Source organism: Molossus molossus, unplaced genomic scaffold, assembly GCF_014108415.1.
Source record: "Molossus molossus isolate mMolMol1 unplaced genomic scaffold, mMolMol1.p scaffold_m16_p_14, whole genome shotgun sequence".
NCBI classification, from domain to species: Eukaryota; Metazoa; Chordata; class Mammalia; order Chiroptera; family Molossidae; genus Molossus; species Molossus molossus.
Genome location: NW_023425349.1, coordinates 66,815,308 through 66,840,759, shown reverse-complemented (window position 1 = coordinate 66,840,759; position 25,452 = coordinate 66,815,308). Strand labels below are relative to the sequence as shown.

Here is a 25,452-nt window from a genome sequence, read left to right as displayed (position 1 = left end):
GAGGAATGAAAACTTACATCTATACAGAAAGTGTTCATGAATGTTCATAGTAGTTTTATTTGTAATAGCAAACATCTGGAAACACCCAAAATATCTTTTAATAGTTTAATGGTTAAACCAACTGTGTACATCTATACCATGAAATCTACCCAGATATAAAAAGCAATGCACTATTAATACAAGGAACAACTTGGATGAATTTCAAAAGAATTAAGGTGAGTGGAAAAGCCCATCTGAAAAAGTCACATACTATTGGATTCCATATGTATAATGGATGGAAATGACAAAATTATAGGGATGGAGAAATGATTAGTGATTGCTAAGGGTTAGGAACTGTAAGGTGGAGGGGGATGGAGTGACTAATAAATGACTAATAGGATATTTGTGGTGATGTAGATGAAGAAAAGAAAGCATGGTAGGAACCATGTGTTAAAATACACACACACACACACACACACACACACACAGTTAAGAAAATACTGTAAATATTGTATTTCTCAGTGAAACTTTTTCCTAATAACTTCCTTATACTTATAAACACAAGCAAATTTTCCTTGCCTTAAACAATTACCTTCCCTTGATCCTTTGATATATAAATCTATTTTTTTCACTTTTTATTTTGAAATAATTATAGATCCACAGAAAGTTGAAAAAAATAACACATAATCTTCTTGTGTACCCTTCATCCATTTCCTGCAATGGCTACCTCTTAACTAACTATAGTACAATGATAAAACTAGGAGATTGAGCCTGGCCAGTGTGACTCAGTGGTTGAGCACTGACCCATGCATCAAGAAGTTGCCAGTTTGATTCCCATTCGGGGCACATGCCCAGGTTGTAGGCCCAGTCCCCAGTAGGGGGCATGCAGGAGGTGGCCAATTGATGTTCTCTTTCACTGATGTTTCTATCTCTCCTTCTCCCTTCCTCTCTCTCTAAAAATCAATACAAAAAAAATTGTTAAAAAAAAAACTAGGAAATTGACATTGGTACAATGTGTATGTATACTTGTATGCCATTTTTATCATATGTGCAGATTCTTACAATCACTTCCACAATCAAGATACAGAACTACTCCATCACCATGAATATCTCCCTAGTGCTGCTAATTGATAGTTATGCCTTCACCCTCCCTTTGACAATTCCTAACTCTTGCAATCACTAATGTTTTCTTCACCTTCCAGAAGAAGCAAAGGCACAAAGATAATTAAAGACATCATTGTATTAGTAGGCCCAGTCACCAGAACAAGGGATCATTCTACTTTCCCAAGCCATACCTCTCAGGTACCCAAATTAGAAAGTGAGAACATGCAGGAAAATGAAGAAGAATGTATAAAAAAGAATATGAAGAAGGTCAGAAGGAAAAAAAAGCACAAACAAACCAAAGCAGGAAGAAGAATAGAGGAGTGTGGCCCACAACCATGTGGGATAAAAGAAGCCTTAACAGAGACTGGTTGGAGGATTGGCCTGCTAACCAAAGAGTCACGGATTCAATTTCAGTCAAGGACACGTACCTCAGTTATGGTTTGGTCCTGGACCTGGTCGGGGTCATGTGGGAAGCAACCAATCAATGTGTCTCTCTCACATTGATGTTTCTCTCTCTCTCTCCCTCTCACTCTGACTGAAGAGAAATGATAAATGGAAAGATATCCTTGGGTGAGGATTAAAAAAATAAAAAGAAAGAAAAAAGCAAATCAAGTGTCTGAAATAAGAAGTGATTACAGGGAGGTTGTGCAGTGATGTAAAAAAATTCCACTCAAGCCCTGGCCGGTTTGGCTCAGCGGTTAGAGCGTCGGCCTGCGGTCCTGAGAGACCCGGGTTCGGTTCCCGCTAAGGGCACGTACCTCGGTTGCAGTTTGTCCCTGGCCCTGGTCGGTTGTGCGGGTGGCAACCACTCGATGTGTCCCTTCACATCGATGTTTCTCTCTCTCTGTTCCTCTCTCTCCCTCCCACTCTACCTGAACAAAAAATGGAAAAATGTCCTCGGGTGAGGATTAAAAAAAAAAAAAAAAAAATCCACTCAAGCCCTGGCTGGTTTGGCTCAGCGGTTAGAGCATCGGCCTGTGATCCAGAGAGACCCGGGTTTGGTTCCCACTAGGGGGATGTGCCTTGGTTGCAGTTTGTCCCCAGCCCTGGTTGGGTCGTACGGTGGCAGCCACTCGATGTGTCCCTTTCACGTCGATGTTTCTCTCTCTCTCTCTCTCTTCCTCTCTCCCCCTCTCACTCTAGCTGATCAAGAAATAGAAAAATGTCCTCAGGTGAGGATTAAAAAAAAAATTCCACTCAAGACAGTCAAGGCAGTCTTCCGAATAGCCACTAAGAGCACACTCAAGTCAACTATCAATCCCTGCCCTGGCCTAACATCTTTCCAGCTGTTCTAATGACCACACAGCCTCATTAATGTTTCTCATTCCCTGTGACTAAGATTGACTCCTGCCCTGGCCGGTTTGGCTCAGCAGTTGGAGCGTCGGCCCGCAGACCAGAGTCCCGGGTTTGGTTCTGGCTGGGGCCACATACCTCGGTTGCAGTTTGTCCCCGGCCCCGGTTGGGGTCATGTGGGTGGCAACCACTTGGTGTGTCTCTCTCACACCGATGTTTCTCTCTCTCTCCCCTCCTGCTCTATCTGAAGATGAACGCAGAAAAATGTCCTCAGGTGAGGATTAAAAAGAAAACAAAAAAAGAACGACTCCTCATTGGTAAACCATCTCAGCAGCGTATTTAATCACTGCCTCACAAACTAGTACATCTTGATTTCTTTTCTTTCCTTAGGGGCAAGATTTATGACACCTCTGACTGAACTAGCTCTTGGATTAATGTTTTTTTGTTTTCTTTTTAATCCTTACCTGAGGACATTTTTGCATTTACCTTCAGATAAGAGTGGGAAGGAGAGAGAGAGAGAGAGAGAGAGAAACATTGATGTGAGAGAGACACATTGACTGGCTGCCACCCACATGACCCCAACCGTGGCCAGGGACAAACTGTAATCAAGGTACATGCCCTTAGTGGGATTTGAACCCGGGAATCTCTGGTCTGTGGGCTGATGCTCTAACCAGCCAGGGTGGATTGATGTTTTTTTTTTAATTTAATTTTTAAAAATTTATTTATTTATTTTTAGAGACAGAGAGAAAGGGAGAGGGAGAGAGAGGTAGAAACATCGATGAGAGAGAACATTGACTGGCCGCCTTCTGCATGCCCCTCACTGGGGGTTTGAGCCCTGACTGGGAATTGAACCAGCAACCTCTTGGTGCATGGGTCAATGCCCAACCACTAAGCAACATTGGACAGGTGGATTAATGTTTTGCCTTCCCCATATTCTTGCTAACTTCTGCATTACAAGGCTTAAAATATCACACATGAGAAAACAGTTCAATAATTTCTGATCAGGGGGATTCCAAAACGGTGGCAGAGTGAATGGAAGCTACACAGACAATCTCCGAGGACCAAACTGGAATTACAACTAAAATAAAGATAAATTGTTGGGGAAAAGCAACAGAAAAGCAGCTTGTGAGGACCATATGACCAGGGACACTAAATCGATCCTGGTAGGATTGTGGAGGTGAGAGAGTGGGGCTGGGAGCCCACAAACAGCAGCAGTCTTAGCTATGAGCAGCACCCTTGGGGTTAAAATCCCGAGCCGGCTCCACAGCACAGAGGGCCAGAAGAGAGCACTAAATTAGCCACAGCCACTCACCTTGGGCTCCGGCAGAGGGAAGGCAGACTGGACTGGAACTGCGTGGGGATACTCGGGATTTGGAGAGCGCTCAGAGCTTTTGCTGATTTGTGGCCATGCAGGACTGTGGCCATCTTACTCCTTCCTGGGGTTCTGGGGAGACGCGGTGGCCCCTCCCTCGAAGATTCGACCACACCCAGGTGGGCAAAAGAAATGCAAATTGAGGCTCCACCCTCAGGAAATCCTATTATGCTGAACACCTGAGGGAGTTTTTCTTTCAACTGAGAACCCAAGGCTCTTCAAGTAACCGAGATTAATAGCTTCCAGGCAAAAAGCTAGAGAATAACTGAACCATTCCTGGGCTTGCAAATCTACCCAGGAAAGTAAGATCTGACAGGGGTCTTTCCACACTCATCCAAACACAGTAGAGGGAGCCAAAAACAGCAAAACACCAACACCCATAGGGAAAATTTGGCAGGCTCCAAAACCCACTGAGATAGCCAAAATGGTGAAACAAAGAAACAAATCCCAAATGAAAGAACAAGAAACAAGAGACCTCTACCAAAGATGAAATAAATAAAATGCAATTAAGCAAGTTATCAGAGGTAGAGTTCAGAGCCATAATCTTGAGGAACCTCAACAGCACGAGTAAGGACCTCAACACCATGAGTAAAGACATAGATACACTGAAAACCAACCAAGTGGAAATGAAGAACGACATAGCAGAAATAAAGAACATATTACAAAGACTAAACAGCAGAGTAGAGGAAGCTGACAACTGAATCAGTGAATTAGAAGACAGGGTAGAAAAAAATCAACCAATCAGAAAACCAAAAGGGAAAAATAATTAAAAAACAGGAAGACAGCTTAAGAGAACGTGGGACAACTGGAAATGTAAATAATATTCGCATCATAGGAGTGCCCGAAGAAGAAAAAACTGAGCAAAGGTTAAAGAATATATTTGAAGAAATAGTGACAGAAAATTTCCCTAATTTGGTGAAGGAAGAAGGCATTCAAGTTCAAGAAGCAGAGAGAGCCCCAAGTAAGAAGAACCTAAACAGGCCCAACCAAGACACATATAATTATAACGCCAAAAATTAAAGAAAAAGAGAGAATCCTAAAGGCAGCAAGACATAAGCAACAGGTTACCTACAAAGGAAACCCCATAAGGCTATCAGCTGACTTCTCAAAAGAAACACTACAGGCCAGAAGGGAATGGCATGAAGTAATCAAGGTAATTAAAAACAAAAATCTGAATCCAAGACTACTCTACCCAACAAGGCTATCATTCAAAATAGAAGGTCAAATAAAGAGCTTCCCAGACAAAATAAAAACCTAAGGGAATACATTAGCACCAAACCAGCACTGCAAGAAATGTTAAAAGGACTGCTGTAATAAGTAGAAGAAATAGGAAGAAAATAGAATCACACTAAACAAAAATGGCAATAAATAAGTACATATCAATTATCACCTTAAATGTAAATGGATTGAATGCTCCAATAACAAGACACAGAGTAGCTGAATGGATAAGAAAGCATGACTCATATATATGTTGTTTACAAGTGACCCACCTCACAACAAAAGACTCACATAGGTTGAAAGTGAAGTGATGGAAAAAAATCTTCCAAGCAAATGGAAAGGAAAAAAAAGCTGGGATAGCAATACTCATATCTGATAAAATAGATTTCAAAATGAAAGCCATAACTATAGACAAAGAAGGTCACTACATAATATTGAAAGGATCTATTCAACAGGAAGATATAACCTTGGTAAACATATATGCACCCAATATAGGAGCACCAAAATACATTAAAAATCTTCTAGAGGACTTCAAAGAAGAATTCAACAGCAATACAATCATAGCAGTAGATTTCAAAACCCGGCGGACATCACGGGATACAACTTCTAGACAAGAAATTAACAAGGAAACAGAGACTCTAAATGAAGCACTAGATGAAATGAATTTAATAAATATCTACAGAGAATTACAACCCAAAACTACAGAATTTACATTCTTCACAAGTGCACATGGGACATTCTCAAAGATAGACCACATGCTAGGACACAAACTACGTCTCTACAAGTTCTAGAAGATTGAAATCATATCAAGCAGTTTCTCAGATCACAATGGCAGGAAACTAGAAATCAATTGCAACAAAAACATGCATAGACATTTGAACACATGGAGGCTAAATAGCATGTTATTAAATAATGAATGGGTTCCCAAGAAGATCAAGGGAAAAATTAAAAACTTCCTGGAAACCAATGAAAATGAACACACAACACAAAATCTATGGGATTCAGCAAAAGCAGGTCTGAGAGGGAAGTTCATATTACTATAGGCCTGCCTCAAAAAACAAGAAAAATTTCTAATAGACTATCTAACCTCACAACTTAAAGAACTAGGAAGCAAACAAAAAGAAAACCGCAGAGCAAGTAGAAGGAAGGAAATATTAAAGATCAGAGCAGAAATAAATGACATAGAGACCAAAAAAATAATAATAATAATAATTCAAAGGATCAATGAAACAAAGAGCTGGTTTTTCGAAAAGATAAACAAGATTGATGGACCGTGTGCTAGACTCACCAAGAAACAGAGAGAGAGAGAACCCAAATAAACAAAATCAGAAACCAAAGAGGAGAAGTAACAACTGACACCACAGAAATACAAAGGATTGTTAACAAATACTATGAACAATTATATGGCAACAAATTCAAAAATCTAAGCGAAATGGACAAATTTCTAGAAACACATAGTCTTTGAAAACTGGACTGGGAAGATATAGAAAACTTGAATAAACCAATAAGAACTAAGAAAATTGAAAATGTAATCAAGACTCTCCCAACAAACAAAAGCCCAGGCCGGGACGTCTTCCTGGAAGAATTTAACCAAACATTCCAAGAAGAACTAACACCCATTCTCCTCAAACTATTTCAAAAAATTCAAGAAGAAGGAAGACTTCCAAACTCGTTGTATGAGGCCAGCATAATTCTAATTCCAAAACTAGAAAAAGACACTACAAAGAAAGAAAACTACAGGCCAATATCCCTGATGAACATAGACGCCAAAATCCTTAACAAAATACTAGCAAATTGGATCCAGCAATACATGAAAAAAATTATTCACCATGACCAAGTGGGATTCATCCCAGGGATGCAAGGCTGGTACAATATTTGCAAATCAATAAATGTGATACACCACATAAACAAAATAAAAGATAAAAACCACATGATCTTATCAATAGATGCTGAAAAAGCATTTGACAAACTCCAGCACTCATTTCTGATAAAAACGCTCAGCAATGTGGGAATCGAGGGATATATCTCGACATAATAAAGGCCATATATGAAAGACCTACAGCCAACATCGTACTCAATGGGCAAAAACTAAAAGCATTTCCCTTAAGAACAGGAACAAGACAGGGATTCCCACATTTGCCACTCTTTTTTTTTTAATCCTCACTCAAGGACATTTTTCCATTTTTTATTCAGATAGAGCGGGAGGGAGATAGAGGAAAAGAGAGAGAGAAACATTGATGTGAAAGGGACACATCGAGTGGCCACCACCCATACAACCCAACCGGGCAGGGGACAAACTGCAGCCAAGGTACATGCCCTTAGCAGGAACTGAACCTGGGTCTCTGTGGACCATAGGCTGATGCTTTAACCACTGAGCCAAACCGGCCAGGGCTTGCCACTCTTATTTATCATAGTACTGGAAGTCTTAGCCACAGCAATCAGACATGAAGAAAAAATAAAAGGGATCCAAATTGGAAAGGAGAAAGTGAAACTGTCATTATTTGCAGACGACATATTATACAGAGAAAACCCTAAAGACTCCATTAAAAACCTACTACATTTAATAAATGAATTTGGCAAAGTAGCAGGATGCAAAATTAACGTCAAGAAATCAATGGCATTCTTATACACCAATGATGAAGTCACAGAAAGAGAAACAAAAAAATCAATCTCATTTACCATTGTGGCAAAAAAATTAAGATACCTAGGAATAAACTTAACCAAAGAGGTAAAGGACCTATTTGCAGAAAACTAAAGGACATTGGCAAAAGAAATAGAGGAAGATATAAAAAAGTTGAAGCACATGCCTTGTTCATGGATTGGAAGAATTAACATCATTAAAATGTCCATATTACCCAAAGCAATCTATAGATTCAATGCAATCCCCATCAAAATACCAATGACATATTTCACAGAACTAGAACAAATACTTCAAAAGTTCATATGGAACCAAAAAAGACCCCAAATAGTCACAGCAATCTTGAAAACGGACAAAGTAGGTGGGATCACAATACCAGATATCATGTTACACTACAAAGCTACTGTACTCAAAACAGCCTGGTACTGGCACAAGAACAGGCATACAGCCCTGGCCAGTTTGGCTCAGAGGTTAGAGCGTCGGCCTGCGGTCCTGAGAGACCCGGGTTCGGTTCCCGCTAAGGGCACGTACCTCGGTTGCAGTTTGTCCCCAGCCCTGGTTGGTCGTACGGGTGGCAGCCACTCGATGTGTCCCTTCACGTCGAAGTTTCTCTCTCTCTCTCCCTTCCTCTCTCTCCCTCCCACTTCTATCTGTACAAAAAAATGGAAAAATATCTTCGGGTGAGGATAAAAAAAAAAAAGAACAGGCATACAGACCAGTGGAACAGAACAGAGAATCTGGAAATCGACCCAAGACATTATGCTCAATTAATATTTGACAAAGGTGGCTGGAGCACACAATGGAGGATAGACAGCCTCTTTAATAAATGGCATTGGGCCCTGGCCGGTTTGGCTCAGCGGTTGGAGCGTCGGCCTGCGGTCCAGAGAGACCCAGGTTCGGTTCCCGCTAAGGGCACGTACTTCGGTTGCAGTTTGTCCCCGGCCCTGGTTGGTTGTGCGGGTGGCAGCCACTCGATGTGTCCCTTCACATCGATGTTTCTCTCTCTCTCTCTGTTCCTCTCTCCCTCCCGCTCTATCTGAACAAAAAATGGAAAAATGTCCTAGGGTGAGGATAAAAAAAAATAATAATAAATAAACGGCGTTGGGAAAATTGGACAGCTACATGCAAAAAAATGAAACTAGACCACCAACCGACACCATACACAAGAATAAACTCAAAATGGATAAAAGACTTAAATGTGACTTTGAGTCTATAAAAATCCTAGAAGAAAATGTAGGCAACAAAATTTCGGACATCACCTGTAGCAGGATTTTCACTGATATATCACCTAAGCCAAGAGAAACAAAAGAAAAAATGAACACATGGGACTACATCAAACTAAAAAGCTACTGCATAGCAAAAGAAACAACCATCAGCCCTTGCTGATTTGGTTCAATGGTTGGAGCGTTGGCCCCCAGACCAGAGGGTTCTGGGTTCAGTCCCTGCTGAGGGCATGTACCTCTGTTGCAGTTTGTCCCTGGCCCTGGTTGGGGTCGTGTGGGTGGTGACTACTCAATTTGTTTCTCTTGCGAGGATGTTTCTCTCTCTCTCTTCCTCCCTTTCTCCCTCATGTTCTATCTGAGGATAGGTGCAGGAGTGTCCTCGGGTGAGGATAAAATTTAAAAAATTGAAAAAAAAAAAAAGAAACAACCATCAACATGGAAGGGGAACCCACTATTTGGGAGAGCATCATTGCCAATGATACATCAGATAAGGGGTTAATTTCCAAAATATATAGAGTACTCATACAACTCAACAAAAGGAAGACAAAGAACCCAATTAAAAAATGGGAGGAGCTTAATAGACACCTCTGCAAACAGGACATACAAATGGCCAAGAGACATATGAAGAAATGCTCAACATCACTAATTATCAGAGAGATGCAAATTAAAACAACAATGAGGTATCACCTCACACCTGTCAGAATGGCTGCCATCAACAAATCATCAAACAACAAGTGCTGGCGAGGGTGTGGAGAAGAGGGGACTCTAGTGCACTGCTGGTGGGAATGCAGACTGGTGCAGCCACTATGGAAAACACTATGGTGTTACCTCAAAAAACTAAAAGTTGAATTGCCATTTGACCCAGTGTTCCCACTTCTAGGAATATACCCTAAGAAGACTAAAACACCAATCAGAAAGAATATATGTACCCCTATGTTCATAGCAGCACTATTTACAATTGCTAAGATCTGGAAACAGCCCAAGTGTCCATCAGTAGATGAGTGGATAAAAAAGTTTTGGTACAGCCTTGGCTGGTTTGGCTCAGCGTTTGGAGTGTTGGCCTGAGGTCCAGAGAGACCTGGGTTCGGCTCCTGCTAAGGGCACGTACCTTGGTTGCGGTTTGTCCCCGCCCTGGTTGCGTCGTGCGGGAGGCAGCCAATGGATGTGTCCCTTTCACATCGATGTTTCTCTCTCTCCCTCCCACTCTGAAGAAAAAAATGGAAAAATGTCCTCGTGTGAGGATAAAAAAAAAAGTTGTTGTACATATACACAATGGAGTACTATGCAGCTGTAAGAAAGATCCCTTATCCTTTGAGATGACATGGAGGGACATGGAGAGTATTATCCTAAGTGAAACAAGCCAAGCAGAGAAAGACAAATATCACATGATATCACTTATTTGTGAAATATAATGAACATAATGGTTGGAGGAACAGGGTAGACCCACAGACGTGAAAGTAGGGTACAGACTGACAACCCTCAGAATAGGAGGTTCGGGGGGATGGAAGAGATAAACCACAGAACTTATATGCATGTACCCATAACTTATGGACATGGACAACTAAGCTGGGGGCAGGTGGGGGCGATGGGGAGGAGGGTGTCAAAAGGGAAAAAAGGAGAAACATCTGTAACAAAAATAAATTCATAAATCTCCAGGTTTTAAAAAAAAATTAATAATAATTAGTGATCATAACAAAAAGTCGAAGGTGTATTACTAATACTATGTATTAGGGTGTGGAATAACATATATGTAAACGATGTGGAGGAAGGGATTATAACTGTTAAAGTTTGGGGATGTGTTAAATATCATTTGCAATGATTTCCATTAAAAATGGTTACAATGGTCTGGCTGGGTGGTTTAGTGGATTGAGCGTCATCCCATGGACTGAGAGGTCCTGGTTTGATTTCTGGTCAGGGCACATGCCCGGGTTGAGGATTCAATCAGCCAATTGATGTTTCTCTATCACATCAATGTTTCTATCTCTCCCTTCCTCTTTCTTTAGAAAATCAATAAAACATATTTAAAATAAAATAAAATAAAATGGTTACATGACTTTATTTGTATTCAATAAAAAACGTTAGCAATTTTAAAAGTTAAAGTACATGAAAAATTTACAAAGTCAAAACAAATATAAATACCGTGAAGTGTCTTCATATCTGCTTTCTCAGCCTAAAGGATGAAGAAGTCCCTGTCAGGGTTTTTAATCTGCCCCTTCCTCTCATTCATTCAGTAAATATTTATAGAGAAAAATTTCACTGAGTGCCGACTTCTAAGTCATTTAAAAGACTGGTTGGAAGGATTGTAAATAATTATGCCACAGTGAGATGAGGACAGAAACTTTTCTAGAGGTAATTTTTGGGTTGAGTCCTTTAGGACTAGAAGGAGTTAAACAGAATGGTCTGGTGGTGGAGACAAGCTGGAGGATGGGGTGGAGTAGAGGGGGTTGTTAAGAAATTTGAAGCTGGGAATACTTTTAAGTCGGAAGACAGAAGGTGGAAGAGTGCTGGGCTGCTTTTACTTCCAGCATCTTTTTCTCATTATAAGCTTTTCTGCTTGCAGAGCTGCCGGCTCCCGGCTCCCGGCTCCACCTAGAGGTGGTGTAGGATCACACAAAGGCGGGGACTGGAGAGCAGACCAGCTGGAATGTTGCCTTAGCCACTCGACTAGATCTGTGATTCTGGGCAAGCTGCTAAACTTCTTAGAGCCTGTTTTCTCATCTGTAAAATGGGGATAGTAGCACCTGGATTAAATGAGAGAATGTAAATCAAACTCCTGTCTCAATTCATTTAGATCTTTCCCCCTCCCTCTTGCTTTGGTAATGGAAATTATATTTCTCCTAACAACTTTCTCATTGCTGCTTTAATCTCTATCTTGCTATACTTTTGCTGGCATCCCCACCAGGAAGGCTGACTATGTGGGGAGGGGTACAGGGCTAGAGAGGACCACAGGCTCTCTGTAGTTGAGAATAGCTCTCGGAGTGGCTCTGATGAACCCAACCGCCCCTCCTTCTTTACTCCTCCTCCACTCCCTTCCATTCAGATTTACTGCTCCCAGGAATCCCAGGCTATTGTTCTCTGGAGGCTTAAAATACCACCTGTTTTTCCCTGACTTATTATTTAAAGGGTATCAACTATAGTGTACAGACTATCAAATTGAAATTGCCAAAACTTAAAGAAAACAAGAGCTAAGTTTGTATTTAAAAAGAAACAAACAACCCCCCCTCCAAACCCCCAAACACTAAAACATCAATGCTTTTCCTTTTCCCTCCACCTTTCATTTCTTTTCTGAGGACCTCCCATTGCAGTTACCACTCCCTCTCCTTGTAGGTATTATCATTTAACAGTAATAAACAGTTATCTTTTAATACTAATTATAATTTATCTATTATATGTTTGTTTTTCCTACTTTATAGTCTATAGTATCCTCTGTATCCGTAGGCTGTTTCTCAAAATTGAATATGCATAAGAATCACCTGGGGATCTTGTTAAAATGCAGATACTGATTTGGCAGGTCTGCAGAGGGGCTGAGTTTCTTCTATCAAGCTCCCAGGTGAAGCGGTGCTGCTGGGCCCTTGACCGTGCTTGGAGTTAAGCCTTGCAGGGATTAGAACAAAGGAGGTGCACAAAAATGGTTGCTGGATGATGCCTTCATCTTTCCTACACAGTCTTGGAATTTTCTTCAATCCATCTTTCTTCATTTTTTCCTATGCACGATTTATGACTAAGACCTGACAATTATTCCTTTGTGTACTTACATGTGCTCTTTCTTGCCTTTTTCAGTTACCAGTCTCATCCAGAAATGGGTCACTTAAGGCGTAAAATGGTAACCTCCAGCTTCTTTCTACTATCTACTTTTTAAAGATTCATCTTTACCGTTTCTTGCTCAGCAATGTATAATAATAGCTAACGAGTATACATCACACCAAACTCAAAGTCAGGATGAGAAACTTCAAGACATTTCTCCAACCCTACCCACTCCCTTGCCAGTCAGTTCTTTTGTACCACTTGGAATCCTCTGCATGTTGCTGAAGTATGATTTAGTCTTTTGAAACTACTTGCAGGACATTTTGCATTGGGAATGTCTTCTTTCATTCTTTTAACAGCATGTGTATTGCTTTCAGAAAATTCTTCTCAATGTTTACCCAAATTAAAGTTTTTCCCCATTTAAAGGAGCATGAGCTACATTACCATTATTTATATATTTAACATTATGCTTTTTTCATTTTCATTCTGTTTTAAATGGGAAGTATTTGTGCTTATTGTTCATGGTTGTATTCCCAACACAGAATAGGTACTTTTTGGGGGGATGCAATGAAAGATGAAACAAAAACTTAAGATTAATTTTTATTAATTTTCAAAATGCGTATTTACTATACTTGTAAGTCAGTATTGGCTAAAGGATAAAAAAATAAAATAATTTTAGAAATCCCTTGAAGAGTATTTTCAGAAATAAGACATTGTGGCTTTAGTAACAATTCTACACTACCACTTACCAGCTACCATTCTACTAGGGAATTAAAATTGAGACGCAGCTAAAATTTACTTAGAGCCCAAACCCACATCCTATCTAAAAGGCTTATGCTTTCCTGTCATTGTTTTCTACTCATCACATTTTGCATTTGTTAGGACTGCATTTTCTTAACAGTTCTTTGTGCTTTAAATTTAAAAGAAAAGAAATGGGCTTTCTCATATTACAATTTCAAGAAAAAGGAGACTGGCAAGGCCCATTCTGTGAGGTGTACGAGGCCTACAAGCTGCACACCCTGCAACCGCCTCATGCTCGGATTTCATCTACCGGTTTTTGTACAGTTCGTTTTTGGATGGTGCAAACCGCGCAAGTGCAGCATTAAATGCTCCCCACCCTGGGAAACGATGCAAGAACATGCAGCTTAGGCTGCCAGGTTCTCCCTAACACACAGCCAAGGGCTGGAGGCCCGGATACCCGCTCCCAAACCCGGTCCACAACAATCGTTTCCTCCCTCCCGGCCTTTACATACAGTACACATACAAATACACACGCAGAGCAGCCAGCAGGGGCGGGCCGGGCCCGACCACTCTACAAACCGCAGGGGGGAGCCGCAGCAGGACGATCTATTTTCACCTACACCTTTTCCCTTCACAGCCGTCTCTCCCTCCACTTAGCTGTAATTATGAGAAAAACAAGTGCTTGGGAAATTAGGGTCTTCCGTAGTTTCGCTTCGGAGCCACACACTTTAGGCGGGTGCTACGTTGCTTCCCTTTCCTCGGCGAGCAGTTGGTCCCGCCCCAGTGCTAGCGGGCGCCGAGCGGGAGCCGCGCGGGAGCAGCGCAGGGACGGCGGCGGCAGCGGCGGTGGCGGTTGCGATTCGGAGTCGTTGAGACGCCTCTGCGGCAGCTGGTGGCGCAGGTGGCTTGCGTGAACGCGGGCAGTGGCGGCCGGCCCGCCACCGCAGCCTCAGCGTCCGCAGCCCCGGCAGGTGAGCGGGCGGCGGAGACTCGCCCCGCCCCCCCTCGGTGGCCTCGCTCCTGGCTGTAGCGGGGAAGTGGCCGCGGCCCGCCGGGAGCGGGGGAGCGGCCCTGGGCTGCGACCGTCGGGAAGCAGGTCGCAGGGGGAGAGGTCGTGTGTGAATGGAAAGGGAAAGTTCCCCTTTCTTTTGCCATTGCCCCCCCCTCCGATCCCTCCTTGGGGCTTATACCCGGAGGAAAAAGCTGGAGGAAAGATGGGGTGGGAGAAGGGAAATTGGGGCTGAGAAGCATCTCTGCCTCAGGTGGTGGCGTCTTTTCGGTCGTAGAGCGCTGGACCTGCCGAGGCCTGGAGGGGTATCTCTGGGGCCGCGGAGGCCGCGCACTCGCGGGGGAGGAGCGGGAGGCTGCTCTCCCCTCACTCTCCCACTCCCACCCCCACCCCCACCCCCACCCTCACCCTCCTCGTCCTCCCTCCGCGGTCCTCCCCCTCCCCCGTCCCTCCCCGGAGGCCCCTCCCTCCGGGTTTCTTAGCTTTAACCGCCCTCCGCGCTCCCCCTTGCAGGCGCGTTGGAACACCCCGAGGCATCCTCCGGCCCCCGCCGCCCCGGAGCCTCCGTTCCCGGCGGTCCTCCCGCATCCCCCCGCCGTCCGTACCGCCGCACCTCCTCACTGGTCTTCGGATCCGGATCCGCGGCATCGCCCCTCACGAAACATGACTCGCGATTTCAAACCTGGAGACCTCATCTTCGCCAAGATGAAAGGTTATCCTCATTGGCCAGCCCGAGTAAGTGATTTTTAACCTTCGCATTTAGCGGCGCTACCTTCTTTAGAGGCCTCCATCCTATCCTTTCTCTTAATTTTTTCTCGTGTCCTTTCTCGTTCGGCTTTCCAGTAGCCTCATTTGTAAACCGACCTTTTACTTTAGTTTTTTTGCCCAGTAATCTCCCATGTACTTGTAAAAATCCAAGTGTTTCTACATTTTAATGTATTTCCCTATGGCTTGTTTTGACAGACATTGGCAGGTTAATGTTTCATTTAGGTGAAAATAATCAAGTATGGATTTTATGTTTAAAAATTAATAATAAAACGACATTTTCTTAATTTTGAGTAAAAAGGATAATATCAGTGAAACCTATGTGAACTCTTGGATGTCAAAGAGATATGTGATTACATTGGGTATACAGGTATTCATGTTTTGTAGTTGATGAGGCCTTCTGGATTTGCTTGTTTAAAGAGATTAGGACTAGGTATTCATGAAAATTGTACAATTAGCACCAAGGAAAGTATAGAAAATTTATTTTCACGTTTTTATTTATGAAGTTTGCCTTGTGACCTTGAAGAAGTTGTTTTACCTCGTAAATTGTTTCACAGGGACAAAAGAAATCGACCCAAACTCCTGGGTGCAAGAGGTGATTAAGTTAAGGACCCAGGATTTTTTGTGACATTTAGAAATTGCTATTGTCTAAGTACGTGCCATTTTCAGAAGAAGATATTTTTGTTAGTTTATGGAAGGACTTAGGCTCTAAGATAATGATGGAACCTAAAAAGTGTTGAGAGCCATTAGATTAGTAAGCTAAAAAATTCTTAAATATAAATGGGGTATTGTAAAGTTGTAATTTCCACTAATTTACTCTTTGAGGAGTGTTCTTTCTTTTCTTTTTTTTTTTTTTTTTTTGGTACGTGCCTCTAGCAGGAACCGAACCCGGGACTCTCTGGTCTGCAGGCCGATGCTCCAACCGCTGAGCCAGACTGGCCAGGGCAGGAGTGTTGTTTCTTAAAGATGATTAAAATTATGGCAGCTGGAGGAAACATACCTATTGGTTACAGAGAATTATGGAGTTGCTGAGTGCTATCCAAATATAAAATGTTACTGTTGCTTAATTTTTCCCATCTAGTTCTGTACAGACTCAGGTTAACAGTTTCTTCCCCCCAATCTGGAAAATTTCAGCCCCCAGTCTATCAAGGCTACCTTTTCATTGGAGTCTTACTTGAACAATCCTTAATCATAATTCCTGTCTGTATATTTGAAAGTCTGTTTCTTTTCTGATATCCTCTTATTTTAACTCTAACGTACATGCCTTAATTTCCAAATAGATTGCAAGCTTCTTGAGGACAATAGACATAAACTGAATTTCTTTATACCTCTATGGTCCGTAGTACGTAATAATGCACTTACAAAACACTTTATTTCGTGTTTGAATAGAGCACAGGGAAACTTGGCAGGTTTAAGGCCCCTCCAAGATACTTTTCTCATGGTTTTAGCACCCTTATTTATTTTGAAGTGTTATCAAATCTGAGGCAATGAGATACAACTATTTTCAGATTTCTATGCCACAATACAGTTAAAAGCCAAATGAAATGTTTTAAAAATTATCTACTCTTCCAAATTATCCTCCCCACATGCTTCAGTATGATAGGTGAGTAAGAGTGCTGATAAAAGCAAAATAAAGTACCCTTAGGAGGGCCAGAGAATTTTCCTTCTTTATTTACTAAATTCTATATTTAACAAGTTCGTTTGTATTGGAATGGGACATGTCTTTTCTCCTTTTTTTCTTAGAAGCAAATGAATTTTGTTTTGATATATTATCTGTGTGCAAGAATTATATTCCTTTTTCTGTCTTCTTTCCAATCTTTCAAATTCTAAGTCTTTGCTTTAGAGAGTTTAGAATATGTATTTAGTATCTCAGTGGTGACAGTGACAACCATCTGTTCCTATTTTGATTTTAACATTTTCTGTTTACATATCCCAAACCTCATTAATTTTAATGTCTTGCACATTCTTGTGATCCTGAACCACCACCACTAATCATTTTTAAAGTCAACTTAAAAAAATTGCTTAACATTTATTAAACTCTGTAGGTGCTAGACATTTGCACAGACTTTTAAAGCTGTTTGCTAGGTGGAACAAGCATATGAACTAGTTTGACAAAAAAGCCCTTATCTTAAGGCCTCTAAGGATGTTCATAATTCTTGGGGCCTTCTTACAAAATTGAAATGACAGGTGAAATAATCATTGATCAGATAAATGAAGAAAGTCCCTGAGTGCTGGATGGTAGTAATTCTATTGATGCCGGAAACTTTCAGACTGCCAGGCAAATCATCCCCATGGTCTTTTCTTCAACATGTTATAATGCATGCAGAACATGGTAGGTCCTCTGATTGGCTGCTTCCTTCTTAACAAAGTCAATTGATTTTTTAAAAAGTGTATTTGAAATGAGGGAGAAAATGTTACTATGAAGTTTAAATAATGAAATGAAATGAAATAGAAATGTTACTAAATTCTGGCTAGATACTTTTGCCTTACCTGATGGCTTTAACTCTGAGATCTGCTTTTCTTTAATTAATAAGTGAAAATAACAAGTATTACAGATATGTTAAACACAAAAGCACCTGATCACTTCTTCCTTAGTTAGGATTGAAAGAGAAAAAAGGAACAGGTAACTTCATGTGATTCAGCCCATGTAAGTATAAGATCTTTTCAGAATATGTTTCAGACTTTGAGAAACATTCTTTAACCTTCTATTAATGCCTCCTTTTACAGTGATCCAATATTTATATAGCCTCCCTGCAGAAATATCATTTAGGAATTTTGAACAGGTTTATACTCCATTATCTAAAATGCTTAGGGTCGGATATGTTAAAAAATTCAGAATTTGGGGATTTTAGAAAGGTAATGATGGTACATATGTGCCATATATTTTGCTTCTGATAAGGTCTGAGATGGCACATAACAACAATCTTACACAATATTTCTGCAGAGAAGCATCTGTAGAAACACTAAGTGGATAGAAGAAATGATGGCAATAACTTCACTGTCAGATAAGGTTTTGTCACCATATGAATTTTTAGAAATATCTTGGTTTTTAGAACTTTACTGGATTTCAAAACTAGGGAGGAGGGATTATGGACCTGTAGAACTGGTCCACATATCAGGTCCTTTTTGGATGTTTTCTTCCTAGTTTAGTCTGTTGTATGAGGTATGTATGATTTAAAATATTTTAATTTGTCTGATCTTTCTTTTAGGTAGATGAAGTTCCTGATGGAGCTGTAAAACCACCAACAAACAAACTACCCATTTTCTTTTTTGGAACACATGAGACGTAAGTCATTTTAGGTCTAAAGGCAAATCAGAGTTAATTTAGCAGGGTCGTTGGATATAAATTGAAAACAAGTAGAGATTGACTCAAAGAGAAGATAGTAAAGGAATAGGAAACTTAGAATCATTTTTGAACTTTGGGAAAAGTCTTCCAGTCTCCCTTTTAAAATTTATTTTTAGGGTAGAAAAATCAGACACTGTAGGTTTTAACTTTTGGAAGAGATGGTTCCTTAACAATAAAAGAAAACTGTACATGGATCCTCTCAGCAACTAGAAAAATGATGGATGAAAGTAAGTAAAGTTTTAAGTCATTAGAATTCATATTTAGTATAAGTGCTTTGTATAAGGACAACGTGGCACCTTATTTTAGGCTTTGTTATATTAGCCATGCAAAATGGTATAGTGTGGGAAAGGGGAGAAAAAGAAATCTAGATCTCTGTGTGTATTTATATGGTCCTGAGAGATACTGTGACTGCTCTGCTGCCCCTGGTGGATAAATGGGCTGGGAACCCCATTTGGTGAAACACACTAATTTTAAAAATGACAACTGTTGAACTGTTACTTCTAGGTCCATAGGATTACTCAAGGGGCTATCTCATTAATTTCAGAAAATAATATCCTGCATCCCTTTAATTTAATGGCCTTACACTTACTATATATAATCTCACTGGTTTTTACACCTGAAGTAGAATTAACCATAATTTTGGTAAAGTATGCTTATTTATCTGGGACCAGGAGAAACAAAGGTATTGATATTCTAATGAGAATTATATATTCCTAAGAGTATAGTGGCAACATTTCGTTTAATGCTGCTTAGCTACTATATGAACTTTTCTATAACTTCTTTTTACAGCTTAATTGAGATGTAATTTGTGTCATAAGTTTTACTTGTTTAAAGTGTGTAATTCAGTGAGTTTTAGTGTATTTACTTCCATACATATTAGTGGTCATTCTTCATTCCTTCTGCAACCCTAGACAACCACTGTTTTACTGTCTGTCTAGATTTCCCAATTCTGGACATTTCATATTAATGGTATCATACTATGCCATATAGTTATTTTCTTTAAAATACAGTTTTGAGTCCAGAATTGGATTGGCCTTCACCATAATTATTTTCAGTTGGGTTTAGGTATATCCTATATATCAACATTTAATTTTGTAAGAAATGATGAATTACTGATTCCATGGGATAATATGCCATTTAAAAACTTCCATCAATTTATTAGGAAAAGGTATCTTTTAATGAAACACTTGTGTACTATGTATTGGTGCAGGGATTTTCAAAGGGTGGTATCAAGTCAGGTTGCACCAGCAATACAGGGGAGCTTTAGCTATGCAAATTCTTGGCCCCACCTCTGACCTACTGAGTCAGACTGAGGAATGGGGCCCTGTAATCTGTCTAGCAAGCCTTCTAGATGACTTTGATACATGTGAAGTTTGGAAACTTATTAGAATAATGTGAGTAGATATTTCTTAGAATTTTTCAGTTTTATAAGTTTAGAATTCTTCAGACTTAATTTTTATGAAATGGAACAGATTTTTATACTTTTATATATATTCTTATAGTTTTATAGAACACAGTTTACTTTTATGTTAAATTTAGATGAAGAGTGATTGTACCTTCCCCAACATTTAAAAATGAGGGTTTTTACATTGTATCTGTAAATTTTAAATCAAACTACACTAAATAACTAAACTTTCATAAGCATAGTTTGATTATCGAAGACAATGAATTACTAATATTTAAAAAATTAGAGGAAAAAAAGAAATTAGAATGTATTCAAGGAATTGGAATGGAATTTTAAAATTAAGCTAATAGTACATTTTCATTTCGAAATGCACTGTAATGTTTTGTGCCTTAGTGTTTTTATAAATATACCATTTGTCTTTGGAAAGGTCATGCTGCTGTATTTGTCGTTTCGGTGGCTTAACTTTTTTTGTACTTCAGGTTAGTTTTTAGAAACTAGACCTCTGGCCCTGGCCAGTTTGGCTCAGCGGTTAGAGCGTCGGCCTGCAGCCCTGAGAGACCCGGGTTCGGTTCCCGCTAAGGGCACGTACTTCGGTTGCAGTTTGTCCCCGGCCCTGGTTGGTCGTGCGGGTGGCAGCCACTCGATGTGTCCCTTCACGTCGATGTTTCTCTCTCTCCCTCCCTCCCACTCTATTTGTACAAAAAATGGAAAAATATCCTCGGGTGAGGATAAAAGAGAAAAAAAAAGAAACTAGACCTCTGATGATTTGCCTTCTCCCTCCTCCCCACTCAGAAGTTGAACGGTGGTTTTTTGAACCTTTCAGTTTGGATTTTGCATAAACAGGAGTTTATTCTAATGGCCTGTAGTTAGGGAGATGGGCAAGGAAGAACATAGAAAATAAAATGGCAATTTAGAAAATTTTGTTCATAACTTTTATATATATGTACTTAAGATTTTTTGGAACACATAGTTCACTCTCATGTTATATTTAGGTGAAGAATGATCATACCTTCCCCAGCATTTAAAAATGAGAGTTTTTACATTGTCGTGAAAACATCTGTATTTTTTTAGTGTTTTATGACATTCACAGTAAATTCATCCAGCAATCAAGTTTTGCATGTTAGACAACAATAAGTGTGTACCAACTGTGACCATATACTAGGTATCTTAAAACTAACATCTTCAAAACAGATACTTAATAAATGAGACTGACATGGACCCAGTGCTTTTCTGGAGCCAAAAGTCTTGGTGTTTTCCTTGATTACATATTAATCTTTCCCCTTCCTCTCCACATATAGTTAGCCAGCAAGTCTAGTTTTTTTTTTTTCCCTTTAAAGTGCATTCTAACATGTCCACTCTTCTCCATATCCTCTGCTTCAACTCAAGTCCATGCCACAATTATCTTGCAAATAATGTCCTAACCCTATCTTGGTCTAGTTTCTACTCTTCATATATAGTTGATCTTTATATTGCAGTCAGATCACATCATTTCCCTGTCTGTAAACCTTCAATGGCTCCCTTACAAGTGTTACCAACCAACAGAACCTCCAAATTTTATCTCCAAGTGCAGTTTGTGAGACCCTCTATGAACTATCCTATGCTTTTTACCTCTCCAACCTCATCCATTTTTTTTCACTGTTTATAAGTATATTTTATTTTGTCTCAGGTTTTTCTTGCTTGTTTTCCCTTTGTTGGAAAATGCCTTCTTGTTTTTAGTCTGGATCTTAGCTCAAATCCTCCTTTTTATGCTTATTTTCTCTATTGCAATAAAGATTAATATTTTTTTTTTTTCTTTTTCCTCACCCACAAATGAAGAGTGTAGAGAACAGGGACCTTTTCTTGTTTGTCATCATTTACTTAAGTGTCTGGAGCATAGTAGCTGTTAAATAAATATTTGGTAATAGATTGAAAGCTCTATGCCCTAGATAAAATCATTTGTTTATTAGGAATTTGCCTTCCATTGACCACCATTTATATAGTGTTTTAAGCCAATTAAATCAGAAGTCTGTGTTTAAATCCTGACTGCCATTTAACCTGCTATGACCTTGGGCAGGTTACTTAACCTCGTGTCCTTTTATTATTTGTAAAATGGGAACAAGAATATAGTCTACGTCAACTTTGGGGTGCAAATAGGGATATTACATGAAAAATGCTTGGAACAGTGATTGGCATGAATTAAACATGAAATGTCAGCTGTTAATTAAAGATAATATTGCATAGTATTTTTCCATGACTAATACTTAGTATTATAAATTGTTTGATGTGTTTTGTGAGTTTGCTGACTAATTACCACCATTGCTAATTGAGGGAATACTCTCACCTAGGTATATCCACTTAACTAAAGTCTAGAAAATTTAAATGAAGATGGTGTTTTTGCTGCTTTTATCTCCTTACTGCTTTGTTTTTGTTTTTTAATACAAAGAGGTTGGATGCTCAGTTCTAGGAACTTTAGAACTGTCCAGCCTGTTTTAAAACCTGCCTAATGTACAGTGTTAGGAGATGAGGTGAATGGGAGGTACTGGTGGTGTCCAGTTTTTTGTATAACCTGTGCATGAGAAAGGATAAAGGAATGAATTATAGAATAGGATTTTATTTTCTTCTGCACTCATTCTTCTGTACAACTTCTGTCCTCTAGCCAAAGCTGCATGTGTTGGTGTGGGATTTGTATAGTTTTACATGAGCCTAATATCAAATAATGAAGAGAGGAACTTTTTATTCGTATCTCTACTAGCAGGTTCATGGCACAGTGTAGATGTACATTCAATTGTCTATTGAATCATAATTCTATTATAAAAGAATGCATGCTGTTGTAAAATATAAAACCTAGTTGTGAAACAGTGTTATATTTTGTGATTTAAAGAGAAAATAAACAGCAAGTTGGGATCAATTTTTTAAAAATAGAACTTGCTATTTAGTAATATTTAGCAACAGGTAAATGAGTTGTAGGTTTAGTATCTTTTTTTTTTTTTTTTATCCTCACCCGAGGACATTTTTCCATTTTTTTGTTCAGATAGAGCGAGAGGGAGAGAGAGGAAGAGAGAGAGAGAGAAACATCGATGTGAAGGGACACATGGAGTGGCTGCCACCTGCACGACCAACCAGGGCCGGGGCAAACTGCAACCGAGGTACGTGCCCTTAGCGGGAACCGAACCCGGGTCTCTCTGTGCCTCAGGCCGACGCTCCAACCGCTGAACCAAACCGGCCAGGGCTAGTATCTTTAGCTCTGATAAGCTTTCCCATTTTTTATATGCAACTTCTGGTCTACTTTAAAGGAAGGGTTCTAGGTGAGATAGCTGACCTTTTGTGAGGGATGTATGTGTATTTGTGGGTATATACATTGTTTACAAAAAAGAGAATTTAGAGAAATAGCTGCTTTTCTGTGTACTTACAATCTGAAAAATTAGAATACACAGGAAAACTCTTAGGCCTTTAGGAGTATGCCATATAACAACACACTTGGAGGATTTAAGTTCCTTCATAATTATAAAATTAGTACCGCAGTTAATGATTTGTTATTTTCTTAGGATATTTTACATAAGTCTTGGTTATTATGGGCTTCGGCATTGATATTTGAAGTTTGAGTTCTTATTTATGTATAGAGATATAGCATTAGTATTAGTAGATGTTTCAAAGACGACAGTGGGTAAAGGAAATCCTGAAACTTTTTTTTTTTTTTTTTTAATCCTCACCAGAGGACATTTTTTTCCATTTTTTGTTCAGATAGAGCGGGAGGGAGAGAGAGAGAGAAACATTGATGTGGAGGGACACATCGAGTGGCTGCCACCCGCATGACCAACCAGGGCCGGGGACAAACTGCAACCAAGGTACGTGCCCTTAGCGGGAACTGAACCCGGGTCTCTCTGTACCGCAGGCCGACGCTCCAGCCGCTGAGCCAAACCGGCCAGGGCCTGAAACCTTTTTAAGGAACATTGTAAAGATATGAGGCTCTGCTGTTAAAAAAAATCACTTGATGACCTTGCCTGAGTTGTCCATCGTTCTGACCATTGGTTTTCTGGTCTTTAAAATGAGGATTTTTGTGATCTTCTAAGTTTCCTTTCAGCTTGGGAATTTTGTGGCTAAGTTACTTTGAATTACTTCATATTTTTTCATTGTTAAATTTTTTTAAACAACGTAAAAATTATCTACAAAGGAAGCATTTTTTACTCATTTTTTTAGAGACAACTCCTAAACCTGTTAGTGTTTTGATGTTTCCTTTGAGCAGTGGTTCTCAACCTTCCTAATGCCGTGACCCTTTAATACAGTTCCTGATGTTGTGGTGACCCCCAACCATAAAATTATTTTCGTTGCTACTTCATAACTGTAATTTTGCTACTGTTAGGTTTTAGGCAACCCCTGTGAAAGGAGTCATTTGACACCCCCCCCCCCCAAAGGAGTCACGACCCACAGGTGGAGAATCGCTGCCTTTGAGATTTGTGTGCCATTTTATTTTTTAAATTTTACTGTTGAATGTATTACAAATGTGCCTCATTTTACCCCCATTGACCCCCTCCTCCCCAAACCTGGCCCCCTCCTGCCTTTTCCCACACTGTTGTCTTTGTCCATTGGTTATACATAAAAGTTCTTTGTTTTGTTTCTTCCCACCCCCCCAATCTCCCTTCTCATTGAGGTTTGTCATCTAGCAACCAACTTGTTCTTCTTAATCCCTTCACCTTTTTCACCCATTCCTCCAAACCCCCTGCCATCTGGCAACCAACAAAATGTTCTCAGTATCTATGAGAATGTTTCTGTTCTGCCTGTTCATTTTGATTGTAAATTCCATTGTCGATAGATATCTATTCATTGCCTTTTTGTTTGTTCACATATTTTATCTTTTTCTTCAAAAAGATCCTTCAACATTTCATATAATAATGGTTTGGTGCTGATGAACTCCTTTAACTTTTTGTCTGGGAAACTCTTTATATGGTCATCAATTCTAAATGACAGCTTTGCAGGATAGAGTAATCTTGGTTGTAGGTTCTTGTTTTTCATCACTCTGAATATTTCTTGCCACTCCCTTCTGGTCTGCAAAGTTTATTATAAGAAATCAGCTGACAGTCAGTTTTATGGGAACTCCCTTGTAGGTAACCAACTGCTTTTCTCTTGCTGCTTTTAAGATTCTCCCCTTGGCCCTGACTGGTTTGGCTCAGCGGTTAGAGCATCGACTTGTGGTCTGGAGAGACCCGGGTTCGGTTCCCGCTAAGGCCACGTACCTTGGTTGCAGTTTGTTCCTGGCCCTGGTTGGTTGTGCGGGTGGCAGCCACTCGATGTGTCCCTTTCACGTCTATGTTTCTCTCTCTCTCTCTCTCTCTCTCTCTCTCTCTCTCTCTTCCTCCTACTCTACCTGAACAAAAAATGGGAAAATGTCCTCGGGTGAGGATAAAAAAAAAAAAAAAAAGATTCTCCCCTTGTCTTGAACCTTTTGCATTTTGATGATGATGTGTCTTGGTGTGGGCCTCTTAGGGTTCATCTTGTTTGGGACTCTCTGTGCTTCCTGGACTTGTATGTCTGTTTCCTTCACCAAGTTAGGGAAGTTTTCTACCATTATTGTTTCAAATAGGTTTTCAATTTCTTGTTCTCTCTCTTCTCCTTCTGGCACCCCAAGATGCAAATGTTGG

General features: G+C 40.0%; 1 protein-coding gene across 4 annotated transcripts in view; it reads left to right on the top strand.

Annotated features, from left to right (window-relative positions):
• Positions 1-14,107: 14,107 nt before the first annotated feature.
• Positions 14,108-25,452, top strand: part of PSIP1 (PC4 and SFRS1 interacting protein 1) — a 45,884-nt gene continuing 34,539 nt past the window's right edge. The window contains exons 1-3 of one of the 4 annotated variants that reach the window (XM_036260304.1): positions 14,108-14,283; positions 14,835-15,056; positions 18,296-18,372. In XM_036260304.1, coding sequence (XP_036116197.1) covers positions 14,985-15,056; positions 18,296-18,372 — 149 coding nt within the window. In that variant the 5' untranslated portion in view covers positions 14,108-14,283; positions 14,835-14,984. The remainder of the gene's footprint in view (positions 14,284-14,834; positions 15,057-18,295; positions 18,373-25,452) is intronic. The other 3 variants (XM_036260302.1, XM_036260303.1, XM_036260300.1) reach the window with 3 other exon arrangements.